At 43.4% G+C, this 14690-nt stretch overlaps 1 protein-coding gene across 1 annotated transcript in view; it reads left to right on the top strand.

The window, feature by feature from the left end:
- RASA3 (RAS p21 protein activator 3) overlaps positions 1-14690 on the top strand; it is a 122304-nt gene that overhangs the window by 31552 nt on the left and 76062 nt on the right. The window contains exon 2 of the mRNA XM_033104599.1: positions 8425-8542. Coding sequence (XP_032960490.1) covers positions 8425-8542 — 118 coding nt within the window. The remainder of the gene's footprint in view (positions 1-8424; positions 8543-14690) is intronic.

Raw genomic sequence — 14690 nt, 5'->3', positions numbered from 1 at the left:
TTTTTTTTTTTTACCCACGACTCAGGGCCAGCTCTGCTGAGCTGAGAGGAAGCAGATGGATTTCATTTTTGTGTGGTTATTACCCGAGCTTCCAGCAGAGATGTCCTTGCAGTCGTGCATGCCTGCTTATCAAGTCTGGCTCTCTTGTGTGAGGTGTTTTCCTCTGTGTTTTCAAAGCCAGTGCTTGAACGGATAAACCCAGAATAGCTCATGGTGGGATTAGGGGCTGGGGAGGTTGTTCATCTGGTCAAAAATGGGACATGAAACCCAGAGTGATACATCCCAGACCTGCCACTGTGCAGAAGGAACTTCCATCTGTGCTCTTCAGAGACAGTTTCATTATCTGCCTGGCCATGTGCCAAAAATATTTACTGTCTTAATCAAACTTGCTACAAATCACCCCCCGCCCCTCATTTGACCATCATAAAAAAAATTGAGAACAAGTATTTCTCTGATACAAAGCAAAGGTATCATTGAAAAGACAGATACTAGTAAGTGTCAGCGAGGATGTGGAGAAATTAGAGCTTTCTTACACTGCTGATAGCAATATAACACGGGGCAGCCGCTATAGAATACAGTTTGAAAGTTCCTCAAACAGTTAAATATACAGTTACCATATGACCCAGCAATTCTACTCCCACATGTAACCAAGAGAATTCATAACATGCATTCACATAAAAACTTGTATACATGTATCATAGTAGCATTATTCACAATAGCCAAACGTTGGAAAGAACCCAAATGTCCATCACCTAAAGAATGGATAAACCGATCATGCTACATTCATACAATGGAATATTATTCAGCCATGAAAAGGAATAATGTCCTGACACATGCTGCAGTGTGGTTGAACCTTGAAAACATGCTGAGTGAAAGAAGTCAGACTCAGAGATCACATATTCTATGATTCTATTTATATGAAATGTCAGAATTGGCAAATCTATAAAGATAGAAAGTAGATTAGTGGTTGCCAGGGCTAGGGTGAGGGGGAAGGAGAAAGGGGATGGGACAATTAATAGAACCTTGTATGTTTCAGAGACGATGAAAATGTTTTAACATTGATTGTGGTCGTAGTTTCACAACCCTGTGAACATACTAAAAAGCATTGAATTGTACATTTCACATGGGTGACTTTTGTGGTATGCTGATCCTATCTCAATAAAGCTGGTAAAAAAAAGCAGAAATCAAACACACACACACAAATACACAAATGAATAACACCTCTGTAGGAGAAAACAGCAGGCTACAGGTGTGGCCGTGTGGGATTGGCGTCCACTGCCAGGAGGAGCTCGCCAGTTGTCAGCCCAGGTGTTCTGCCAGGTTTGGCCAGGGGTTCTCCAAGGCGATTTTCAAGGCGTTCATCCAGGCATTCTCCCGGGTGTTCTTCTCTTTTTCTGGTTCTTCTCTGGGTCACATTATCACTCTTAATGGAAGTGGGGAGTGACAGGTGAAGTGCAGTCCTAGTCTGAGGTTCCCTAAGCCCTGACTGCAACTCCCGACTGTGTTTCCTGTTTGGTGTGGTCTGGGCTTGCTGGCACCTCCCATGTAGTGTCCACGTGCACAAGGATCGGGGGACAGGGGGCCTCCATGCTGGTGAGTCTCACCCTGGGGAATGCCCAGGGCCTGCCGGGGAGAGCTCAGACCCTCATCTTTGTAGTTTCCAGGGGTCCTCACTCTTTCAGCGGTTTCCATAATATCCTCACCTTAGCAATAAATGCCTGCATGGTTGAGGGTCTGTTTCCTCTTCTCTGGTCTTAATCGCCATTAGACAGAAAATGAAGCATTAGGTGAAATATTATTTTATAAACAGAGACACAAAAGTTTAGTTTCTAAGAAATTAAAAATACCTATACAACATGACATTTTAAAAATTAAAAGGAAACGAGTGGTTTCTTTTTTCCGTTTTTAAATTTTTCTTGTCTTTTTTCCTTTTTTGGACTTAATTTTACAGCTTTTACTTAGGATTGGGTTATTGTCCAAGAACGTTATTTTCATTTCTAGCTTAATCGGAAAAGCACAAAAGATTAGAGCATGCATTCGCATTCCCACCCCCACCCCCACCATGGGAAAACACCAGATTTTCAAAGAGAGCAAAGTTCGCTAATGGTTTGTGTGTTTTAAGGTGCTGAATAGATTTAATTCAATTCAAAATTGAAGATCTAAACAAGTCTGGAGATATTCTGGTGTCTACAAAATTAATGTGCAAGTGGAGAAGTGGGTGATTTTTAATCTGGCATTCTTAGTGTGTTAGGCTTTTATTTCTTGTTTAGGAGCCTAAAATGCACTTTGCTTTAGACTTGTGAGGTCTCCTTCCCCCAACCCCACTCCTGCCCTGGCAATTCTGATCATTCGGTAAAAGCAGAGAAATACTGAACATGCTCCACCAAATTTTAATGACTGTCCTGGAACAGGGGGTCTGCATGGCTCTTCAAGGAACTTATGCATAAGTGACAGTAATGGAACAGCCATAGTGGAGTGGGGAGAGTGCAGGAGGAGGAGATGCTCCATGGGGTGTAACCTGTTCAGAAGACCGGAGTGTTTAGGGTGGGGACCACAGTTCCAAAGCTGTATGTGGTGTGTGTGTGTGTGGGGTGGGGGCGGGGCGGGGATAAGGTCCCGGGGAACCAGGAGGGCGAGTGTCGGCCCAATTATGTAATTGTAGAGGTGCCACAAAACTTTGCCCCAAATTATCTCCCCTGATCCCACCCCCATCCCCCCGACCACACATACACACTGGCAGCCCGCCACCGGCCTGTCGATCCAGCCAGAAATTGCCATTATCCAAGGTGACCCCAGATGCCGCTTGGATTGTGGGAGGAGATGGGAATTTCTAGGGGTCGTCTGCATCTTGGCTGACAGACCAGCGCTCTGAAGGGATGAGACACAGGGCAGTTGAGGTGAGGTGTGGCTGTGAGATGTGGTATTAGGAATGGAAATGCCAGTTGGAATTTGTCCTGAGCGTGTGAAGGTCTAGCCTTGAATTAAGTGGAGCAGGAGAAAGTGGCCCCTCCTTGGTTAGCACCCACCTCCTCTGCTGAGAACACTTTCACAGGGTTTGTAATTCCTATTGTGCACTCACTTTTCCTGATGGACAGAACAAGAAGTAACGACATAAAGCATGTTTCTGCATCTTTTGTGACATTGTCACGGAAGACATGCACAGTGTCCTGTGTGACGCTTCCAGCAATGGAGTTGCTATAGAATGGAATTTCCTCCTGAAGAACTGGTATATTTCGTTTTTTAAATAAATTATGAGAATTGTGTGTTCCCACCGTATTTCCATCTGTACCTTCGCTACTAGGAAAACTCAGAACTCAATTGGTCACTATATCACACATGTTGGAGTTGGGTAGATGTAATTTTCTTTCCTTTTACCATATTTTAAGCTTTTAATTTCAATTTTAACAGCCATATTTTATACTTGTCTTTTATACTGTAATATGTTATGTTATCTGTTCTTTTTGGAAATGGGAGGAAATCCAACCTGTATGTAAGTAACTATTCCTGGGCCATGGTCCTCCCAGAGCAGAGGTCCTCTCTGTTCGTGATGGTGATGGGGTGATACCCTGAGGAGGTTTGCACTTCTAAATCTGTATGCAGTAGAGGAGTCTGTTTATAACTTGACTGAGAAATCCAATCTCAGCTGGTTTTATGGAGTTTTGTGGTATTTAATATCAAGTGCTAAAATAGCAAGGCAGCCAAAAATATATTCAAGGAAGTAGAATATTTTAATCATGAAACTGATCTCTTTGGGGAAATAGACTTTTATGTTGTTATAAGAATCTATATTGGCCAGCAGAATTTGTAGACCCATTTCAGTGTTCTAAATCAGAATGACTAAAGGACTGCCTGAAGATGCAGAGCGTTAGGAGTAGTCATTCTTCCACATGTCCTGCTGTCCTATGTGGAGGCTCCTTGCCTGGACGGGGATTGCACTTACAGGACTAGTGCACTGGGCTCACGGGCCTGTTCATGCATTATTTTAGCGAGGCTGACCCGTAGTCTAGTTGAAAGCCACCATACTTAAGTAAGAAAGAACCAAGTTTCAAAGCCGTGCAGACCTGGTAGATTCAGGCACACCTGGCAAGTACGTCCCCAGGCCTGTCTGTTGGCTTCAGGTCCAGGCTCAGCTGGAGGAAAGTTGGTTTGTCTGTTAGAGCCCTGGACTCGCCCCTCGCCCTTCCTTCCCTTCCAATGCCTCCTTCATTCCTTCCTCCATCTGTCTCTTCTGTGGGTTTAGTGAGAGCACATTGGCCTCTGTGTTATGTGCTGGAGGGCAGCCAACAGGATCAGATGCCCCTTGGAGGGGACATGGGTTTGAGCCATTGCCAAGGGTACCCCAGGGTCTGTGAAGACCCTGACCTACCCTGTAGGGGCTCATAGGGCATTCTTGAGTGCCCTCTAGGGAAGCCAGACTTTCAAGATGGGCAGGGGGCTTCTTTATCAGGGCTGAACCTAGCGGAGGTACGGAGACCTCCTACGACCCCTCCAACGAGGCGCGGGCGCCTACACGTTGCTCTTCCCTCTCTCTAGGTCAAGCTGGAGACCCAGCTGCCCAGGGATTTGGGTTTTTCTGGCTGAGTTCACTGAGAGCCTGCACAGGAATTATTACCAGTGGTGGCTAGGAGATGATGACAGCTTTCAGATCCTAACCTTTGTTTTCCTTACCCATTGCCTGATTCCTGTAATTAGAAATCAGAGTTTGCTGTTTCAGTGCTGTTTATGTTACTGTTTTTTAAGTGCTGCCTTTTCACTTCTATTAGTAAATTAGGCATTCAGAGATGGTATCAGGTACCAAATTTGCTGTCTTTATCAGATCTACCGGATGGACCATTATGATTGGTGAATAGTGTAAATTTTGGAGATGCGGTTACAGGCGGAATCATACGAAAATAATTACTGATTTGGTTCTTAGAATGAAACCAGAGTTGACTTTTCTTTTAGCTTGCAGTCTTCTATTCATCCATTCATTCAACAAACAATCCAGCACCTGTTGTATACCAGGACCAGCTTTACATTTTTATGTAAATGTCTCCACTTATTAGGAAAAAAAAAAGTTTTTTCTCTGAGAGAGATAAAAAGGCCCCATAATATGTAGTTAAGGGAAGCAGCCTCTAGCCTTTGGCATAAATAATCAACACGGAAGAAACAAATCTGTTTTGAGGATGGTTGAGATGAAACAACCCCTGAGAGTTGGGACATCCACCTCCGCTCTGCTGTGGGGCTCCAAGCAGGCACTTGGGAGTAACTCAGCCCTCTTGGCCCTTTTCTGGCCTAGGTGGGGTCCCCATCTGTCAGGACCCTAGGCAGATGACGTGGCCTAGGGCGGGATGCTGGACACTGCTCCCAACCCTCCTGGGCTGAGCGGTTTATTCATGTTGGCACAGGTCGACCAGCTGGCTCTCTGGTGTCACCATTGTCATAGCAACCAGGATGTTTCTGTAACAGTCCAGATGGGGGGGCCTGTGGAGTGGGAGGAATGTGGATCAGGCTGCCTTCATCCCAGCGCAAGATAACTTGGTGTTTTCACATTTTTAAGCATCTATTGTTCAGAGAAGGCTCTTCTTTCTCTTTTATCCTGACTGTCCCCCACCTTGAAGTAGTGTCAGCTACTACGGCTTGTGTTCTGAGGCTCTTTGGAGGATAAACAGGAACAAAATCCCAGTTCTGTATTTCCACCAACGACCATCTCCTTTGGACTCTCAATAAAGTATTCTTTCTCCTTTAAAGAAACAGGAACTTGCAGCTAAATATCTCACTTGTTGTAAAAAACATTTTTCAAAGGGAAATATGATAAGCCCTAAGTCACACCATAAAGGTGACAACTGGAAAATCAACAAAGTCAGGCTGGTTTTGAGGTTAGAAGAGTTGTGCACACGGCAGAAATGATCAGTTCCAGAACACAGAAGTGGAGGCTGAAAGGGTGCGTTTCGGACTGGGCTTGTGTGCCGTGGCTCCCCTTTCGCGTCAGCTCAGTGGAAGCACCAGTGACCAGGACACCTGCATCTGCTCCTCCCGTGCCTCTCACCTCTCCCTCCCTCTGTGGAGAAGCCCACTGAGCCCTGCCCCTCCCTTTCCTGCCTGTGTGTTCATCTCTCACCCTGCATGCATATTCATGTGTACATATGACCTTTCACATCTGCCAGAAGCCTTCAGAGAATCTGTCTTTTGACATTTAACAACTGACTGGAAGCTTGGCTCAGAGTCAAATACCTCTTACCAGATTGGCTATGTTTTCATTTGCTCAACTCATGTAAAAATGGCACATTCTGGGAGCATTGGAATGTTAAGGTATTTTAAGGATAATAGTGGCAATGAGAAAACATTTATCTGTTAATTTCTTTTTCTTACCAACCAATAAATCATTGATGATTCCCGAAATAAATCTGGAATCTTTTGAATTAGAAGAGTCCCAGAGCTGGAGGAGCCTTGGAAACCTCTTGCTTTTATAGTTGGGGAATCTGAGGCCCGGGGAAGCAGGTCTCTTGTTTAGGCCACATGCAGGAAATGATCACACACACAGATTACTACGGGTGCTGTTAGAAATCCTAAAACACACATTGTTGCATCAGAAATAACATTTATTGGCACAGAAAACATCCACCCAGTTATTGAATGACTTCTGTTAACTTGCTGCTCTACTTGGTCTCAACTGATAATAATAATGGAAAGTTAAAAAAGAAAACCGTCAAAGTGAGTTTATCTCTGCCTTTTAGAGGTACTGGCATGCCAGTTTGCAAACCAGCATCTTTTCAAATAAGCTAACTTGCCCATGTGAGTTATAATGTATGTTTTTGTTGGGATTATGCAAAAAAAGATGTGACCGCACTAGCGGGCTTTGATCCTGAGTGGTCAGCACTGAGCTCTGAAGATGGACTTCTGAGCAACTTCTACACTGATTTTGGTTTGTTTTCTTTTTCTTTTCTTTCTGTTTTTCTTTTTTTCCAGTTTTAACAAGAGTGAGGTAGGTTAACAAGAGGGAGTAGTCTTAACAGGTATTATTAGCATGTGTCTGGGCTCTTGTTGGCAGGGTGCTGGGTGCTCAGACCTGTCCTTTTCGTCGTGCTGGGTCTGGTGACTGTGGAGGCCTTTAGACCAGGCATCCTTACAACTCAGAGACAAGGAAGGTTCTGGAAGGTGACAGTATGTTTGAGGCATTTCTTCCATGGGCTTCACCTGGGTATCCGCTGTTGGGATTGAAAGCCACCTCTCATTCATCCCTCCTTGCTCTCAGTTCACAAGTGAACAGGGCTGTTTGGATCTGCCCTTCATGCTCGCTCGAGCTTCTAGCAGAGGATGCCAGCAATTGTGGTTTTGATAATGATCTCTATCTAGACAGACCCAGGGTCAACTAGGGAGTTGTGACTTTGTGGGCATTTTCTGCAGGGCTGGCCAGGTATACTGGCTTACTTGAAAGTTCTTCCCTTTTCTTCAAATGTGCTTTGATGCTTCATCAGGCTTCGGTGTGAGGGAAGGGGCTTATGGGAGAGAAGACACAACCTATAGCAGTTCTCTCTTTCTTGACTTTTTCCTAACTGGCTCATCACTCTGTATTTTAAACAGCTGTAGTTCATCATTTACTCTTGTCAATAAAAAAAAAAAAGAGTTCTTAATTATTGCCCAACTTTATCTAATATGATTAAATTAAGTTCAAAATAAAAAAGGACCTGGGGGATGAAATGGATAAGCAAAATATAGTACATATACACAATGGAATATCATTTAGCCTTGAAAAGGAAGGAAATTCTGACATATGCTGTGGCATGGATGAACCTTGAGGACATTAATCTGAGGGAAATAACCCAGAGACAGAAGAACAAATACTGTATGATTCCACTTCTTTGAGGTTTCTAGAGTAGTCAAATTCATAGAAACAGAAAGTAGAAGGGCGGTTGCCAGGGGATGGCCAGTGGGGAGGAGGGAGGAAATGGGGAGTTGTTGTTTCCTAGGCACAGTTTTGTTTTGCAAGATGAAAAAGTACTGGAAATTGGTTGCACAACAATATAAATATATTTAACACTACTGAACTGTACACTGAAAGATGATTAAGATGATAAATTTTAATTTATATTCGTATATATATCTTACCATAATTTAAACATTAAAAAAATCAGAGGGACTAATGTGGGTAAAACAAAACAAATAATCTTTAATTCCTAGGCAAATGGACTCCTATTTTATCAGTTTGTTTTAGAGGTTAATGTATATGTCACTTTGCATAATAACAGTACAAATACTATTCTCATCAATGTTTTGACTTGTGGTAAGAAAACCAAGACTTTGTGAAGATCTAATGAATGTACAAAAGTGGAAGCAGGTGCATTGCTATGAAATAAATCCATTATTTGGAAATGTGTCTGTGATTAGCAAGGGGACTAAATAATTCTATGATGTGTTGATGATATATTTACACTTGTTTTTTAGGTGAAGCCAAAAATCTTCCCACTTACCCGGGGCCAAACAAGATGCGAGATTGCTATTGTACCGTGAACCTGGACCAAGAAGAGGTTTTCAGGACCAAAATCGTAGAGAAATCACTCTGGTAATGTCTGCTCTTGCTTTATTTGATACTGATAAGTTTTCTTCTATATGGAAAATGTCCTAAACACACATGTCATCTTGCCATTTTTTGTGCCATTTAGTTTGAGCAAGGATTAGGAAATAGTCATGTGGGCTCTAGCTTATAGGACAGTCATAGCACAAGCTTCCATCCTTGGTGGGGAATTGATATTCCCTAAATGCTCATAATGCCCAGGACTGCACAGCGTAAGGGACTAAAGCATACATATGTCACTGTTTATTTGCCTACCAGACAGCTCTGAGTGCTTTCTAATTAGAGATGAACTGGAAAGTGTATACTGCAACAGAAGAGTCCAAATCAAGGATTTTGAGAGGGTAACTATTTGGAAAGCTTTCTTCTTTTTTCTTTTTTTTTAAAACTAACTTCCTTTAAATTTTCCGAAAGGGGCATGCTGAGGATGGCCACGGAAGTAACTATTTGCTGAGGCAAGAGATCTAGAAAACATGTATTGATAGACTTTGAGGAAGAGAGAGTTCAGGTAAAAAAGAGTAGCATTTATGTGAAGTTGGCTGTATAATAAAAACATTCGTGCTTCTCAAGTTTAACTTGCCTAAGAATCACTTAGCACACAGATGTCTGCCCCAGGATGCCAGGGGTGGGGCCGTGATTTGCATTTCTAACAAGCTTCCTGGAGATGCTGCTGCTTCGGCCCTGAACCACACCCCAAGGGATAGGAAGTGATAGACCCTCAAGTCACAGCAGTATACAAAGGGCAGGAAAAGAGAAACCACAAATGTGAACAGTGAGGCGAGGTGGCAGAACATATCAGTGCACACGTGTCAGCAGGTGGGATGGGAGTTAGTGGTTTGCAGTCTGGGGGAAGCATAGCAAAGCCAGTAGTGGAGCCCTGAATGTGTTGTTTATATGAAGTGGTCAGTGGAGCAAAGAAGAATCCCTGTGCAGCCAGTGATCCCACCTTCAGGTTTAGAACTATGGGTTGTGTGGGTCCATCCGAACAGATATTTTGAGTTTGAGAACATTTTTAGCAGATGAATTCTATCTTTGCATATTGTTACTTCTAAGTGGGAACACACAACACATTCTGATGACTTAATGAATTTAATTTTTAGAAAACTGTTAAGGATCTCCTGCCCCTAAAACGTGGAGACACATTTCATTCTCCATCTGCACCGTTGCTGCCAGTGCTGGCAAGGCTGCTTCTGAGGCCAAGCGACTACAGTTGTTGTGTTATTTTAATGCATACTCCAGATTCCCTGAAATAACGTGCTGGAGAAAAATGAAAAGACTGAGGAATTTGTCAGGAGGCAAGTCTGGCTTTGGGTTGATGATAAGATGACATTGGGGATGATGATGTTACTTTAACCCTCGAGGGTGGTTTCTGTTAGCCTAACGTGAGACAAATCCTGTCTGTGTTTAAATGGTAGATGTTAGCGGCCTGTGGATCACAAACTTGGAGAAGTACTGTCAGTCTCTCTAAAGCTGGGCTTTCCCCAGACCTGCTGAATGAGGATTTCTGGAAGGGAATTCATTTGGAAACCTCTGTTTTGGGTGAAGTTGAGAAATGGGTACCATGGTCTTCAAAATGTTTCAGACACATTTAGAAGTAGAAATTATGGTTTCTGGTTTTGGTGGCACTGGAAAATGTGATTGTGGAACAGGAAAGGGAGGATGAGAGTTAAATAAAAACAATGATGTAGTAATACTGTCCTTTCTGGGAAATCAGCTATCTGTGATACACCCAGAAGCAGGTGGTAGCCCCCGAAACGCTGTCCTAAGAAGCCAGTTAACTCTAGTGAGGGCCCTGAGATAATACTCCCAACTCACCAGAGCTTCTAACCCCTTCACGAATTATTCACACACTTTCCATAAAGACAGTTTTAATAAGCTTAGTTTTTTTCTTCATTAATATTTTCATAAACTCAATGAAAATTTATTGAGTGCTTATCTAATACATCAGATAAGGAGAATGGTGCTGTAGGCAGAAAGTTATAACTGACAGCAAAGAAAGAGATAAACAAACACAAAATTATTCCAAGAGCTTATTTAGTATTTAGTATTCAGGCAAAAACCCTATTTCCCTGATGGGCTGTGGAAGCTCTTGGCCTCAAAGCTCTACTCTATAGTGTAAGGACGAAGACAAATAAACACACTTCATAAAAGAAATTAGTAAGGAAAGTTGCTGCTGCCACTTAGTGCTAAATACTTGAAACCAAAAACTCTGTCTCTTGTGAGTTTGCAGCCTGAATCCATGCCACGTCCACAGTTGAAAAATTTCAATCCATGAATATACATACATTAATGTAGTCCCCGGATTAGTAGTTTGTAATAGTCACCATGGCAACGATAGGCCAGTCAGAAACAAATCCAATCATCTCTTTCAATCCAGGTCTCAAAGAATTGTCCTATATAAAGTTCCAAGGAACATGAGCTCAGAGCTCAGAGGAGAAAAATACACAAAGAAGGCAAGGGAATAAAGTGTCATATGCATTTGCCATGAGAAACAACAAAGAACAGCAGAATCAGACCTGCAGAGTTTACAGAATGTCAATTAACAAAGTTTAATGACTCTGAAGTAATAAGGGACAAAATAAAAACACGAACAGGGTGAGAAATGATAAACAGTGAGTGAACCAATTTGAAAAAGAACCAAATAGAATTTCCAGAAATGAAGAACATATGAATTTAAATGAAAAACTCAGTGGATGAATTAAATAGCTGATTAGACATAGCTGAAGGGAAAATTGGTAAACTAGAAGGTAAATTTGAAATATACCCCAAAGCCACAATGAAAGGCAAAGTATGAGAGAGGTTTAGAGACATAGAGAGGGAATGATGTCTAAATATGTCTCACGGAAATTCGAAAGGTGAGAAGAGAGAGAATGGTGTAGAGGCCAAATATGAGGATTGTGAGAAGATGACAGTTAAGGTCCAGCTTACATTCTTGAGTGGCCTTGACTGGAGGAGCAGAGCCCAGAGGCGGAAGACTGGTCTGGGGCCCCTGCCAGAGTCACGGCAAGAGGACGAAGGCCCAGATGCAGATGGCAGCTGGGAGAGTGGAAGGAAGTGGACAAACCTGAGAAGCAAGGTCGGCGATGCTGACTGGACCAGGCCACCAACGTGGGCACTTGTCAGCCAGCCACACCCCAGAGTCAGTCGTTGCCTCCAAGGAAGCAGCTGTTCCCTGTTTACTCTGTCATGGAGCAGAATCTCACATCTCCCTAGCATGCCTCCTCCAGGTTCAGAATCACCTTTGAGATTTGATCATTCATTTGACAAAGTCACTGTAGAAAGCAAGGAGCCTCATTTCTCAACTCAAAAGAGTCAGAAGGCTTGGTGGCCTGGCAGGCTGCTGGTCAGAGTCTTGCACCTTGTCGGAGGGACAGAGCACTCCAGCAGGAGCCCTCCAGCAACCTCCAAGAGAAGAAGAGTCAGCCTTGAGCTCAGCTGCTGCCTCCCAGTATTGTCTGTCTGCTGACTCAGCATGAAGTGCAGCCCAAGTGTATGAGAAAGAAGAGGGAGAACACACGTTTCCTTCCCTCCTTTTCACCAGCAGAAGGTTGTCCGTGGGATCAGACCCGGCTCCGACCACGCTGTGCTGAGTGTCCCCCAGCATTAACTCTCGTCTGCAGCAGCACTACCGATTACTGAGCGAATATCTTAGGAAAAGTGCCCTCATGCGTTCCTTTCTTTTTTCTTTATTTTTGATGTGGGAGAGTGGAGGTTGAGAGAGAGCATCTGTTGCAGATTTGTTTGTAAGAACTCGTTGGCTCAGACACATTTGGGAGAACAAGCCCTTTCTCTCTGGCCTTGTCCCTTCTCCAGGAAAGTGATTTTGGGAAAAGTTTCTGCCCTGCTAGGAAAAATAACTTCCTGATGTTGAGAGTGAGTTATAAGTTTTTAGTCATTTAAAGGGCAATCATTATTTGTTAAATGTTTGTGTAAACTAAAAGGCTCTATAAAATTGGGTTGGCAGGGTGGGCGCGCAGATGCAGCTGCCCGCCCTGGACTGCATAGTGTGTCAAGAGCATCCTAGGACCCCCCCTGCCCAGCCCCGAACCCTCCCAGGAGAGGCTGCCTTCTGCTTTTAAAACAGGGAACTGGGAGGGGAGGGTTACATCATGGAGGAAATCATCATTCTGTCCAGTAAATGGAGCATATTGATGTTACACGAACAAAAGAGTTAAAAATAAGAGCTCTTAAGTGCTGGATTAGTCTCGTCATTTGCAAGAATATTCCATAAAGTATCAGTGTTTTCATTTCCTTCTGTCTACATGTAAGTGATTATTGTGAGGTGACTATCGCAACCTTTCCTTAGAAAATCCCCATAAAATATATATTTAAAAAAAGTGAGGAGCTGTCCCAAGGTTCCCAAACCGACTCTCGCCTTCCCCTGTGGCAGCGCTGATTGAGGCTGTGCAGAGCCCCCAAACCACAGCCCATCCTGGACCCCCACCCCACGGCCAGCCCAGAAGTCCCCTCGCTCCTGCTTCCTCTCACCTGGTTTCATTTGTGCTGCCATCTGGAAGGGAAGGGCCCTACCACACGTTCCTGGCCCAAGCCACCAAAGCACGGCACGTTCTGCCCCTTTTTGTCTTTCCCCAAAAGCAAAGCCCTTACAGCTCCTCACATTCTGGCTGAAATGGTGCTTACCTTTCTCAGAGTTTGGTGATGTCTGCTAAGTGATAACGGCAAGTTACAAAGCTGTGTTCATAATAAGATTTCTTTTGTTTAAAAGTTTGAGATTGTTCCAAAAATGGTCTGGAATACATGAACATAAATGTCAGTGTGGTTAGTTTCTCAGGATAGTGGGATTATGTGGGAGTATTTTTGTTCTTTTGTTTGTATGTATTTTTTTTGTATTTTTTTTTTTTTACATAAAATTAGAAATCAGACAGTAAAATAACTGCTTTCCAGAGCAAAGGGAGGAGGAGCTAACTCATCGGCTCGTTTTTTGACATGGGCGTAATTACAGAATCTCAAATCCTATCATTATTGCTGAGAACTTACCCAAAAGAAAGACTGTTTCCAAGCAGATGGGTGCACACCTCTGATTTAGAAGGAGCATACAGGTCAATGACATGAGAGTGTCTTCCTGGCAGTACTGAAAGATGCCAGTTGCTCAGAAAATGGTACTGTTGTGGGGTAGATGTGACCAAATCAAGAAAGACCTCAATAACTCCACCCTTTTTAAGAGGAGTGAACTCTCTGGGGCTAGATCTGAAAGGACAGGAGGAAGTCTGTGGTTTGGGGAGACAGACTTTTTTTTCTGAGACGTTTTTAAAAAAAACCAAGTTGTTAACTAGAAAACACTGACTTTGAAATTAAGAGATTATTATACAGGTAACATTTTTCTCTCCTAACATTTACTCTTCTCTCTCATTTCTCAAGTTAAAAGTTAGGGGAAAACAAGTCTTTTTGACATAAATGCACGCCTCTAGCTCAGATGGTGAGATCCATCCTTCCATAGTGCTGGAGTACTCCAGGTGGGGATCTGTTCCCCCATAGTCCTGGGATGCTCCACACAGGGAGACAGGTCCCTCTAAGTGTATTTGCATGAGTAGGAGAATCAGGATTCCCGTTTACTAACCACAGACCTGGTCCTTGGTGGGTTTTCACGGAAAGGCCTACTTTTTGGTCATCATAATCTTATTTGTGACTGCTATTTCTATGGATGAGTCTTGTGAAAAGGATTTTTAGGGTAGCTTTATGTAAGTCAGATTTTCTGAAGACCTTATGTGTTGTCTGTAACTGCACTTATTTTTATCCTTTCTGTTAGTTTCTGACAGAGGGCTGATTAGCATTGCTCTTACACGGAGTTACGGTGTTTCACACTGGACCACAATGGCCCAGACTTGGAGCCTTGTTTTAGTGTAGGAGTGAGGGGCAGAGCTGGGGGAGGTTGGTAAGAGCGTCTCTTTACCACCATGTCATCCTCTCTCTTCTGTCTTTACTCCCAGTCTCCGGTGAAGGGGTATTTGCATCTGGGGTGATTCTATGCTGAAGGAGCCGTCTGTGTTATTTCCACATCTAGGAATGGTTTAATTTTCGTATTCTAAGTGGGGAGGGACTTTCTCCACAACTTGATGGGTGACTCACGACCACAAACATCAAGGTCCTGGTAGTCTCAGTTGCTGTCGCCTTGGGGACT

Source organism: Rhinolophus ferrumequinum, chromosome 4 (genome assembly GCF_004115265.2).
Source record: "Rhinolophus ferrumequinum isolate MPI-CBG mRhiFer1 chromosome 4, mRhiFer1_v1.p, whole genome shotgun sequence".
Classification (NCBI taxonomy): domain Eukaryota; kingdom Metazoa; phylum Chordata; class Mammalia; order Chiroptera; family Rhinolophidae; genus Rhinolophus; species Rhinolophus ferrumequinum.
Note: the sequence above shows the minus strand (reverse complement) of the source record. Positions and strands in the feature narration are given on the sequence as shown.